The sequence below is a fragment of the Limulus polyphemus genome, unplaced genomic scaffold, assembly GCF_000517525.1.
Source record: "Limulus polyphemus unplaced genomic scaffold, Limulus_polyphemus-2.1.2 Scaffold597, whole genome shotgun sequence".
NCBI classification, from domain to species: Eukaryota; Metazoa; Arthropoda; class Merostomata; order Xiphosura; family Limulidae; genus Limulus; species Limulus polyphemus.
In genome coordinates, this window is record NW_013666207.1 from 435827 (window position 1) to 448070 (window position 12244).

The window sequence follows — 12244 nt, forward strand, 5'->3', positions numbered from 1 at the left end:
AAATCCGCAGACATACCGCTGTGCTACTGGGGGGCCGATCTTTATGATACTTTGAAGCTAAAGTATTAGTAACAAATAGCATTGTAGACCAATGTTTTGCTGTTGTTAAAGATTTAGCAGTATCTTGTCTCATTGGCTTGGATTTTATTAAGCAAAGCAAAGTTACCCTGAATCAAATATGCTACCTGTTAGGCGTGACTCCGAGGCTGAAAAGTACTAATCAAAGAACTACAGTGTTCACATTTAAAAAGTAAAGACTGCGAACAATTCAAACAACTTGTGTTGAAATATGCAGATCTTTGTAACAATAAGCCTGGCCTCATAGATTTTTCTCAACATAGTATTGTAACCACTAGCGAAAAGCCAGCGTTTAGTAAACCTTATCGTTATTCCCTTACTAAACAAGTGCTACATGATCAAATGGATGAAATACTCTGTGATTGGCTACTTGAACTCCCTTCACTTCTTTTAGGACTTCTCCAATATTTATTGTCAAGAAGAAGACTAATAATTTTAGATTTTGTGTGGACTACCGAAAATTAAATCAAGTCTCAGAATCTGATCGATACTCATTGCCTCATGTAAGTGATATTTTGAATGCTTTGTCAGCTGCAACCTGTATCAATACGTTATATTTCTCAAGTAGATATTGGCAAATATCTGGAAAAAGGGAGGATCAGAATAAAACTGACTTTATAACAGAGAGTGGACTTTATCAGTTTAAAGTGATGCATTTTGGTTTGAAAAGTGTACCTGCCACCTTCCAAAGATTTATGTATAAGATTTTAGCAGGAGCTTATATTGATGATATTATAGTTTCACCCAAATTTGTACAACACCTGAACAATCTTGAAGTGATTTTCTACAAGCTTGTATGGTTAATCTTTCTGTAAAATTTTCTAAAAATAAATTTTGCAAACCATAAGTATCGTATGTAGGATTTAAAATTACTTCTGAGGGAGTACACACAAATGAAAGCTGATAAAGACTTTTCAACTCCAAAGAACTGCAAAGAGTTAACATATTTTGGGGTATATGTGCCTGTTATAATCAGTTCACGCTTTCCTGCAATTGCCGAACCTTTATATCAATTAAGAGGGAAGCGAATCATGTAAAAATGGACACTCCAATGGGAAAATGCATTCCAGAAAATAGAGCAGACTTTATGTCCATTCCCTGTCCTACAACTTCCAAAAAAAGTGAGCACTATTTCTTACATACAGATACCTCAAATGTTGAATTGAGAGCAGTTCTATGTCAGAAGTATCTCATAGCATATGGTAGAAGAACTCTGCAGAAATAAACTATACTTCTACAGAGTTAGAATATCTAGCCATATCCTGCACTGTATTAACATTTAAAATATACTTAAATAGAGAAAAATTTACAGTTATCACTGATCATGCTGTCTTGAAATGGCTACAGACAGCTGAGAAGTTGACTGGTATACTGATACATTGGTCATTTCGGATGCAAGACTGAAAATATGAAATACTTCACAGAGAAGCAAAAAGACATCCTACTGATTCGGAAGAATGACCTACAGACTTGAACGTTGGTAAGCCATCACCTAAAATGTTTGCCATTGTCAATGTTAGCACTCGAGAACATTTGGCTACTAAAATACCTAAAGATGATGAATATAACCAATTTACTCTTACTTGAAAACTGGATAGTTGTCAGTTGATTTCACTATAGTTACAGAGACTGTAGATAAATCCAAACTCTATATCTTAAATAACAATGTTTTTTATTACATAAAAGGGTAAATTGCAACTTCTTGTTTGAGGGGAGGGCCACTAGAATGGTGAAAGGCTTTTGGATCAGAAATGGCTTTCGAGCACTGGGGAGAAAATAAACAAATCTTGACTAATTTGTACCCAACGGTGTTAGATAACATTTAATTAGCTAACGAACACTTTAGTAGGAAGTACCATGCTAATACAGGAGAGTCACTTGAGACCTTTATATGGAATACTGTAAAAATGTATAAATTATGGAACCCTGAAGCTGCAGAAAGATAAGTTGTGAAGTGTATACTATCAAAATTACACGTTTCTTTACGAGATTACTTGGAATGCCACTTTATTGTATCTGTTGGTCGTCTGATGAAATTTGCAAAATATTACGAGTATTGGTGAAGAAATAAACAAAAAACTGTTAATAGGGAAGTGATTAATGTAACTGAATGCTGTAGTAGACCTGTGCGATGCTATAAATGCAATCAAATAGAGCATTTATCTAAGTATTGTCCTAAGAAAGTAAACCATGAAAGCAGTGAACAGAGAGGTGAAGAACAGTGGTCGGAAAACGAGAGCAGGGGTCAAGAAGGAAGTATGGAATCCCTTGAAAGTAAAACCCTCTCTAAAGAATTTACTTACAACTAAAAGAGCACCGCCACATTTAAGGACTAAATAAAAGCCCTGCCATGAGCTTCAACGAGTTAGTTCACGAGATATACAAGTATTATTGCTGATTATTACTCAGTTATTGTTGTTGACCTTGTAGTTGTTTAAATACAGAATATTGTTATTTTGGAATCAGAATATATTTCTTCTGATTCCTTTATTTATTGAAATAATTATTAACATTTATAAACATGTTGTATTGCTCATTAACGTTAGTACCAAGTCCTCGATTTCTGTGGTTGTCGTAATAAGTTGTTGTTTTTTTGTTCGACCCTGGCGGTAGCAGCTGTTTTTTTTATTCTTAGACCATTACAGATTGAAGTGTCGTTATTGGATTAACAATGATATAGATTGTTATTTTAGGACTGATGGTAACAAGCATAGTCTTTGGCTGTGCCACTGCTACTCTGGGAGATAAAGTAAAGGCCTTGAAGCAAGTACTTGTGGGTGTTAATGAAGTTATCATGAAAATACTATTCTTTTTACTCTGGTAAGCGAAAAAAGTGGATCGATCTTGTTCACTTTTAGAGTTGGTTAATAATTGAAAATATAACGTTTTCTACAAATTCATAAACTAAACCAAATTAAATGCATTCATGACATTTCTGTGTGCTTAGATTACAGCCGATCTAAATGGACTTTACATAGAGAAAAGTTGTTGATACCATGTGTAAAATTGTTGATTAATTGCGAGTACCTATGTTCTTGACTCGGTAGAGGTTGATCATCTTTATAGTCTGTTTTGTTTTATCGTAATTTATTACAACGCAAATAAAGCAATATAAGCATCAGATCAAAATGGGTTGAACAAGTCAGAGAAATATTAAATGATTTTCACAGAAAACAACGGACATTTTCTAAGAAGTTACACAAATGACACTTTTACCACAAACATTTTTCAATATTCCTTTAGATTACCATTTTAGTAGCAAAATAAACATAGACAATTTTGGATGTTCCAATATTTTAGAATGACCTTGACCCTGACGTACAAAGAAATGTCCACATATTGGAATATACTGGTGGATAAATTAACTTATACTGACAACGCAGGTAACAGAGAACAAAATCAGTCTTTTCGATTTATTTGAAATTGCATTCACGTTTCGAATCTGACCTGAATATAAATAGATAAATAGATGGACAACTATTAATTTCTAGTTCTCCAATGTCCATATTTAGGTTTTGTTATTTATAGTGTCTATTATTATGAATCTCATTACATATAATAATGATTACCAACATTCACCGATTGAAGACGTGTTCTCATTACTTATAATATTGTTTACCAACTTTCACCGATTGGAAACGTGTTCTCATTACATATAATATTGTTTACCAACATTCACCGATTGAAAACGTGTTCTCATTACATATACTATTGTTTATCAACATTCACCGATTGAAAACGTGTTCTCATTACATATAATAATGATTACCAACATTCACCGACTGAAAACGTGTTCTCATTACTTATAATATTGTTTATCAACATTCCAAAAAATTAAGAAAAATAAATCTGAAAATATTTTTTCATCAAGCACGTTTTCAATTGGTCAATGTTGGTAAACAATATTGTATGTAATGAGAACACGTTTTCAATCGGTGAATGTTGGTAATCATTATTATATGTAATGAGAAGACGTTTTCAATTGGTGAATGTTGGTAATCATTATTATATGTAATGAGAACACGTTTTCAATCGGTGAATGTTGGTAATCATTATTATATGTAATGAGAACACGCTTTCAATCGGTGTTTCTCATTCTGGATATTGATTGCCTGATTTTTTCCCAGGTTATTGGTATTTGGAATGTTTTTCTGGATGTGTGAGGAAGGATTGAACACAAGCTCAGTTAATAATTTGTTCCAAGCAATCAGTCTTTATATGTGTGCGGTTTTCGGGGGCTATTTCATTCATCAAGTTATAATCTTACCAGGATTGTATTTATTGATTGTGAGAAAAAACCCTCTGCCTTTCCATCTGAGCTTAATGCCTGTGTTACTCACTGCCTTTGGAACATCATCAAGGTAAGAAATGTTTTTTGAATATCAGATTCTTATTTTTGCGTCTTGTATTTAGTAAAGAGGTATTTACAAAGAAAATAACAAAAAATAATAATTTTATCGTTCACAATCACGAGTGGTTTTTTTAAAGGATAACATAATATTATAATATTATTCATTCATAAAGCATTAAATTTTAAGAAAGTAATTCAATTAATTTTTCTCGTTGTCATTTGTTCGTTTCTGAAGAATATTACATGTGATTTTGTTCAAGACTACACATTCAACGATCTGTGAGTATCACTTCAACTATGAAAGTTATCAATCACGCATATACTTTACATAATGTTCGATGAATGAATAAAAACTGTACATTGTCCTGGTTCAAATTAATGTTAACTCTTTCAAGCTAAATCTATCAAGAATATGAGTCATTATTTTGCTCTTACTCTCAAGCCTGTTTTCATAGAATATACACATAATGTATTGAGAATTTCTCGCTGATTAAGGCTGTAAACTTATTTCCAAAGAACAATATAAACACGTAATGTATTGAGAAATTCTGGCTGATTGGGATTGTGATCTTATCTGCTATTAATAGTCGAATAGTCTCGTTATTCGGTTATTAAGAACTAGTACTAGGGCACCACGTTAGTTAAAAAAATTCAGTTTTGTCATGAAAATAAACATTATTTTTGTTTGTAGTACATATAGTAGGAATGGGCCAGATGTGCAATACAAATTAAGAGCGCAAACATATTGCAAACAGCATGTAAACAACATTTATAAACACTTTACACACATTGTCAAGTAGTAAACAAACTAACTGCAAAGTAACAAGCCACCAAAGCACTTGAGAAAGTCGATAGAATAAAAACAAACAAAAACAAAATGTCACAAAACCACAAATTTGTCAATCTGACTATCTAATTGACTGCCTGACTGACGTTGCCGGAAAAGTATAGCTCTCTTCTGCCTTCAGTTCATCTAAATGCACATGATTGAATTACGCTGCCTTGGCTAAAAGCATTTTTTTTTTACTTTTACTTATAACCTTTCTAATAACAAGTAATAACAATAAGCATTTTGTAACACTATTAAAGAGCTAACAATACACTAGTAATAACAATAAGCATTTTGTAACACTACTAAAGAGCTAACAATACACTAGTAGCCATATTCTATTACTACGAGCACGCTCTGTGAGTTACCAAGTAGCAACCGCTCCTCTTATCACGTGCGGGTGCACAATTGCTTATGCACACGCGCTACGTGATCAGCCTGCAGCTGTATCAGCTAATTTTAAAAAGTGGACTACGTATATTCTATAGATCTAGGTTTTAACTATGACCTAACATTTGAAAACAAAGTATTTAGTTCTGTACATATGACTCGAAGGTCTGTGTTGAACAAAGCAATTCTATCATATCAGTCGGTGCGTAAGACGCGAGGTTCCTATGTGAGGACGAACGCTACCACTGCCTATGTCTGACACGGCTTTGCTCGGGTACTCTGGACTAAAAACAAGAACGATAAGTTGTATAATTTACCTTTGCATTGTTTTCAAACTAAGTGTGATTTATTGACATCTAAGGTTGTACTTGAAACAGTGCGATTTTTAAAAAATACCTTTCAAGGAAACAAAACGAGAGAAAAATAGAAAGTCTTATGTTGATAACCTGAAAAAAGTCTTTGCCCCAGCGAAGAGAGCATTATTGCAAGAATAGAGATAAGGTTAGAAACAGTAATTCTGAATATGCGAAACAAGCCTTAACCATCAATCCAGCCAAAGAAGAGGCTGCCACTCTAGCTAGGTGGAAGACAAATTATAGCAAAGATATCAGAAAAAGCCAGGAAATGTTGAGACTTAGCACCAAGAAAAGCTACAAGAAGGATAGGTCTAAAGCCCAGTCACTCTCGAGACTTAGTACCAAAAAACAACAAAAAAAGCTATGAGAAAAGTGTAAAAACATTTTTAAATAAATAAATTAGGTAGTAGGAAGAAGAGCACAAAAAAGTCAGGAAACAAGGTAGGTATGGGAAGGATAACATTTCAACACATGGTGGTTTTTAACACAATGCAACCTCAAATTGGTGTTATATTTACAATCAAATTAGATATGAATTTAATAAGAATATTAAAGGTACAAATATTCCATTACCTTTAAGCTGCTTGATTTAACTCTTCTAATAGTGCTGCTGCTTTACCTGTGTCTATTCGCTGTATGGAAGAGAAGATCAAAATCCATCCTTATGTAACTCGGTTTGTTCTACCTCTTGGAATGATGGTTCACATGAACGGGTCTTCTATTGATTTGCCAATAAGAGTCTTGTTTGTAACTCAAATGTCAGGGTCACATCTTGGTATCGATAAACTAGCAATTATGTGGTAAGTACATCGATGACCATTAACTAATTATTTTTTCAATTCGTATCCAAAATTAGCGATTACGTGTTAAACATAAGTATGTGGCTCAAAAATGTTTATTGATATGCAAAACAATTAGTTTATATATGCACCGTGTTCTGAATAGCATAAATACAATTTATTTATGTATTTTATGGCTAGCTTTAGCAATTGGGAGCTTGTAAAAGTGTTACTACTTTCAAGGAGCAGTTTATATATAATTACGTATTTCACTTTGCAGTTAGCTTTTTTTTTCACAACGTAACCACAGAACTGGTATTTTTTGTGTTCTAAAATACATTAACAAGATATTTCAGAATATCCTCATTGGTGCTCAGTTTTTGATCATATAATAAAACAGGTCTTTATCACATGTTTAAAAATATCATACTGTCCCCCGATGGGACAGTGGTAAGCCTACGGATTTACAACGCTAAAACCTGGGGTTCGATTCTTCGCGGTGGACATAGCAGATAGCCCAAAGTGGCTTGCTCTAAAACAAACAAACATACATACATATCTCATGCTTCAGAAAAAAGAAAGATTTCTGATGTTACAAAAACTTAATATTGTTAGTACGAGGAAGTATTTAAAGAAATTTATTTTGATTTGGAAACCAAACACTGACACTATTCCGCATGACAGAGTATTAAAGATTTCAAATCCAGAAATAACAATTTAAGAAAAACGTGAAGAAAAAAAAATTGCGGTAATATGATATTATTACTTTTAGGCCTAACAGGTATCAATGCTTTTCCAGGTATATTACATATCTTTTATTGCACACAACTAGCATTTTAAGATACACTTTTGGATGCAGTAAATCCAGCCGGGCTGAAACGACCTTATATCAACTTAAAATCCCCTGGGTATTGATTTGTGGCAGTCAAACAGATAAGACTGAAATGCTATAATTATGAGGATTTTGGAAAAAAGAAACATCTTCAATCAAGTGTGACTTAATCACTTCTGTTAGGTCTAAAGCAATTTTTTTCCATGCATCTATTTTATGCCAAGTGTTAGGACTTGCGCAATACTTAAAAAGTTAAGAGCACTAATTTATTCGATTTATTTTTTTAGCTTCGCGTTTGTATTTAAGACAGTTTCTCTGTTATCATACTTAAGAGTAATTTGCAAAATAGACTGCAATATTATCACAATAAAATATTAATGGACGTGAGTTTGCTTTTCTATTAATTTACTCAATATCTAAGTTATTATTTTTTTAATCCTATAGACAGCATTATCATTCACACCAAGACAATAATGGTATTTTTGTTTTTAACATTGTAAGATTAAAGTATGTCTAAAATATCCATGTTGTGTTTGCAATAATACATACATATATACATATATATTACTTCTACATTAATAGTTTCTAATTTTATAATGTAGAATCTTGGTTTTCAGTTTTACTGTTTTGCTGATGACAATAGCAGCTCCTGGTATATCCGTAGGACCCTACCCAACATTTCTCGTAACAACCCTCTCTATCCTGGGTGTACCACCACCGCCCTCTATATCACTTTTGATAGCTGCTGAATGGATTGTGTAAGTGTTATGAAGTTCCTTATTTGTATGGTGATTATTCCATATTTGCGATAACACAAATAATCATAATTGCAATCTTCAAAAATAAATTTAAAAAGTCAAATTCGAAAAAAAAATCCTTTTGGTTGAGGTTAAACGCTACTGTTTGTGTTCGTGAACTCAAGGATTTAATTCGAATATTTTATTACCAACTTGTTTATATGAAGAGCTACACTTATCAGCAGTGCACAGAAATATACATATATCGTGAATATGTTTTTTGGAGGGATATATCAGTAATAAACATTTAAAGGTAAGTGAACTGACAAAAACTAAGCGGGTTAAATGTTCGTGAAGCTAAGAGGAACAATTACGCGGAAAGCTAAATTGGTTAACTGTGCGAACTGACTGCATGATAAACTATACAATAAATTCTGTGAGAAGCTACGAGGTCCAATGTCAGATTTGTGGTGAACGCCATCTATACACTATGTTTGGGGGGAACGCCATTTTTCATTCTCCTATCTGCACTGTCTTAAGTCTTGAACACTAGTTTTGAAAGGTATGAATTTTGCTATTTTATGTCCATGTTGTGTAATCCTGTACAGTTTACTCAATTTTTATTGTAACATTCTAACCCTACCTCTGACGAGAACTAACTGAAAGTTAAACTGTTTAACTGCAAGAGAAATTAATTGGATTGCTCGTTTAGAAAGTTATACGAATTAATTGAATGAGAACTTGTATGATTCAATTGCGTGAGTAAATTAAGCAGATTAGTTGCGTGAGAAGTAAAGTAGGTTAACTGGATGAGAAGATAAGTGGTTTAATTGAGTGAGAAGTTAAGTCGATTAATTGCATGGAAAGTTAAGCGGATTAAGTATGTGAGTAGTTATATGTGTTAATTGTGCGGGAATTAAGTGTGCCAATGATGTCAAAATTACACTGATACGTCAGACATTAAGCGGATTCATTAATTGACTCATCGAATTACTTGTTCAGTAGATTGCTTGCGTAAGAAATTATGCGGATAAGTTGTTAAGTGGATTGATTATGTAAGAAATTATGCTGATTAACTGTTAAGTGGATTGATTGTGTAAAAAATAAATAAATGGATTAATTGTTAAGTAGATTAATTTTGTAAGAAATTAAGTAGATTAATTTTATAAGAAATTAAGTAGATTAATTTTATAAGAAATTAAGTAGATTAATTTTGTAAGAAATTAAGTAGATTAATTGTTAAGTGGATTGATTTTGTAAAAAAAAAAGTTAATTATTAAGAAGATTGATTTTGTAAGAAATTAAGTAGATTAATTGTTAAGTGTATTGATTTTGTAAAAAAAAAGTTAATTATTAAGAAGATTGATTTTGTAAGAAATTAAGTAGATTAATTGTTAAGTAGATTGACTGTGTAAGAAATTATGCGGATTAATTGTTGTGTAGACTGATTTTGTGTGAAATTGTGCGAATTAATTGTTGAGAAGATTGATTGTGTGAGAAAATATGCGGATTGATTGTTAAGTAGACTGATTGGGTAAGAAATTATGCGGATTACTTTGTGGAAAGTTAGGGGTTAAATGGATTTTAATCATAACGAACTGATTATGCGAAAAGTTAATCTGGCTAATTGTTAGGAAATTTAAGTGGATAAATTATGTGAGAAGATAAACGTATTAATCGCTTAGGAAACTGGATGTTTTTATTGTGTGGAAATTTATGAAAATTAATTGTGTGGTTAAATGTTCTATTTTTACTTTCAATAACTTGTTATTTACACGTTGTTTTTCGTAGAGAACGAGCGCGATCAACAAGCAACGTTATCGGTGATTGTTACGTTGCAGCGTTTGTGGAGAAGTTGTGCTCAGCCAACTTACCGAAGATTGATGTCGACATTCAAGAAGTTTGATATTTCTTTCTTTCTGCATTTGTAACATGTAAATACTAAGTTTACGAGCTTTCTCGCCCATGCTAGGCTCATCTTCAGGTAAAGATCATATGTTAAGTAACGTTTTATGACTGATCACTTTGTATAATAATTCTCATAAAAAAGATTCGCAACTGAATTATAATTTCAGTATATTAGTAGAGACTTTCTTTTACATAAAAAGTGCTTTTAATCTAAGGCTTACTTAAGATCTAAAAATAATGTGAATAAAAGTAGTAAATATGTTTAAACTTGCTTTAAATGAAAATGGTGTAATTGCCCGTTCAAATTATTTTCACACCTGCCACACGAGCCAGCCCGGTATCTCGATGTGGATACAAAAAATGAATCATTCAGGAAAGATTTGGATTGTTTTGATCAGACGAAAAGAAGACGTTTGACACTATTTTCGAGGTCTAGGTCTCTGGACCAGACCCGAGACCATGAGAACCAACATGGAGAAGTTAATTGTAAATCTAAACTTAAGCGATGTAGCAATGAAAGATGTTTGAAATGTTCTACATGTGGTTGCGAACGTGATAACGATTAAGCTAAACCATTGGTCCAGGACGGATGAGGGAAAAACTTATTTGAAGGTATCCCAGTCGATTTGACATACCAGCCGAATCGGAGATTTGTCAATTGACTATTGCACAGACAGCTAAACATAGAGAAAACGGTTACAATAGTATCGTTATCTTCACAAAGGGGGATCGGAATCATATATAAGAAATCATTAGTTTCAATATTTAGTGAAATTAACGGCACAGTAAAGCCACAAGATGCAGTGTTGAAACTGAAGCAGATACACGATACATCAGAAGATGAAACTATCCATTTCTGCAATGAAGAGTAAACATAAAAAAGGATGGTATTATGCCCAGTACGGTACCACCATAGTATAATTAATATAGATTTCATCATGTCATATTTTCATTAATATTCAGCTTATTTTCATTTTAGAAGTTGTGCTGACCTTCATTCATCGAGATCTGTCGAAATAACTTTAAATCACCGATTTTGTCAATGACCCCTCCCCTCCCTTTCCTGTTGAGCATCATAAGCTCAGTACTAAAAGTGCTGGGTTGGTTCGTGTGGCAGGTGTTAAAATATAAACTTGGTAAACGAAGTTTTCCTATAAAATAGATGCTGCTTATAAACTGGTTTTCGAATGTAGGCTCTCCTCCATTATTTGCTAGACAAACAACTGAGTAAGCTGCAAATGAAATGTTGCCCATGTGGACCGCGAAATCAAACGTAGGAATGACTTTATGCGAATGTCAAAGATACTAATAATAATTGAATTACACTGACTACGCCAAAAGAAGTAAAAAATGTAGCTTACTAAAAATATTAAATAATGATTTGTGAATTAGGTTGCAGGACATAAAATGACGCAAATTGGTGAGTCTCCCCAAGCTGTGGCAGGAACCACAGTTTGGGCTGCTTATTGACAAAACGACATCAAATCTCAATCTGAAAAACTCAGACTGCAAATATAAATTAAAACTTTAATTAAAAGTATTCAGTCATAACAAGTGTAAACTTAACCGGATACCAACGAAACCTGAACGTGGAGATGGATTCAGGTGAAATCTGAAAGGACTTTGGTTTCATTTTTTACGGAAAAGGATGTCACACTCGAATAAAGATTGAACTCTGTCTTCTGAATGTTTTCATATAACTTTTTGTACCTGGAGAAGTGAATATTATTTCTCTCTTTTTTTTTTAAGATCAAACGTAGAAATATTTTTGTGTGTCTAAATAAAAAATAACATATTATACAGATTTAAAAATATCTTGTTTCTCATTTCTTACTGAGATTTATTAAACATTATCTAGGTGATAAATTAATGTTTGAGCCATTTCTGAGCACAGTTTTGGTGATATCTTTATTTTGAATTATATTAATATATTTTTGAGCATTTCATCACTATTCCTTCTCTACCAGTTCAAACCAAACAAAAT

At 32.7% G+C, this 12244-nt stretch overlaps 2 protein-coding genes across 2 annotated transcripts in view; both read left to right on the forward strand.

Annotated features, from left to right (window-relative positions):
• Positions 1-4443, forward strand: part of LOC106459358 (putative sodium-dependent excitatory amino acid transporter glt-6) — a 14180-nt gene extending 9737 nt beyond the window's left edge. Inside the window, exons 5-6 of the mRNA XM_022385827.1 lie at positions 2772-2898; positions 4206-4443. Coding sequence (XP_022241535.1) covers positions 2772-2898; positions 4206-4443 — 365 coding nt within the window. The remainder of the gene's footprint in view (positions 1-2771; positions 2899-4205) is intronic.
• A 2244-nt stretch (positions 4444-6687) lies between these two features.
• On the forward strand, positions 6688-10318 carry LOC111085756 (excitatory amino acid transporter 3-like). The gene is made up of 3 exons (XM_022385828.1): positions 6688-6804; positions 8233-8373; positions 10144-10318. Exons 1-3 carry the CDS (start codon positions 6698-6700, stop codon positions 10256-10258), a joined length of 363 nt encoding a protein of 120 aa, XP_022241536.1. The 5' UTR covers positions 6688-6697; the 3' UTR covers positions 10259-10318.
• Positions 10319-12244: the final 1926 nt, after the last annotated feature.

Bases quoted from the DNA above. Each gene is read 5' to 3' on its own strand.
- LOC111085756 (XM_022385828.1), top strand. From the start codon at position 6,698: ATGATGGTTCACATGAACGGGTCTTCTATTGATTTGCCAATAAGAGTC. The intron at 6,805-8,232 runs GTAAGTACATCG...CTTGGTTTTCAG, and splicing joins GATAAACTAGCAATTATGTG to TTTTACTGTTTTGCTGATGA. The intron at 8,374-10,143 runs GTAAGTGTTATG...TGTTTTTCGTAG, and splicing joins ATAGCTGCTGAATGGATTGT to AGAACGAGCGCGATCAACAA.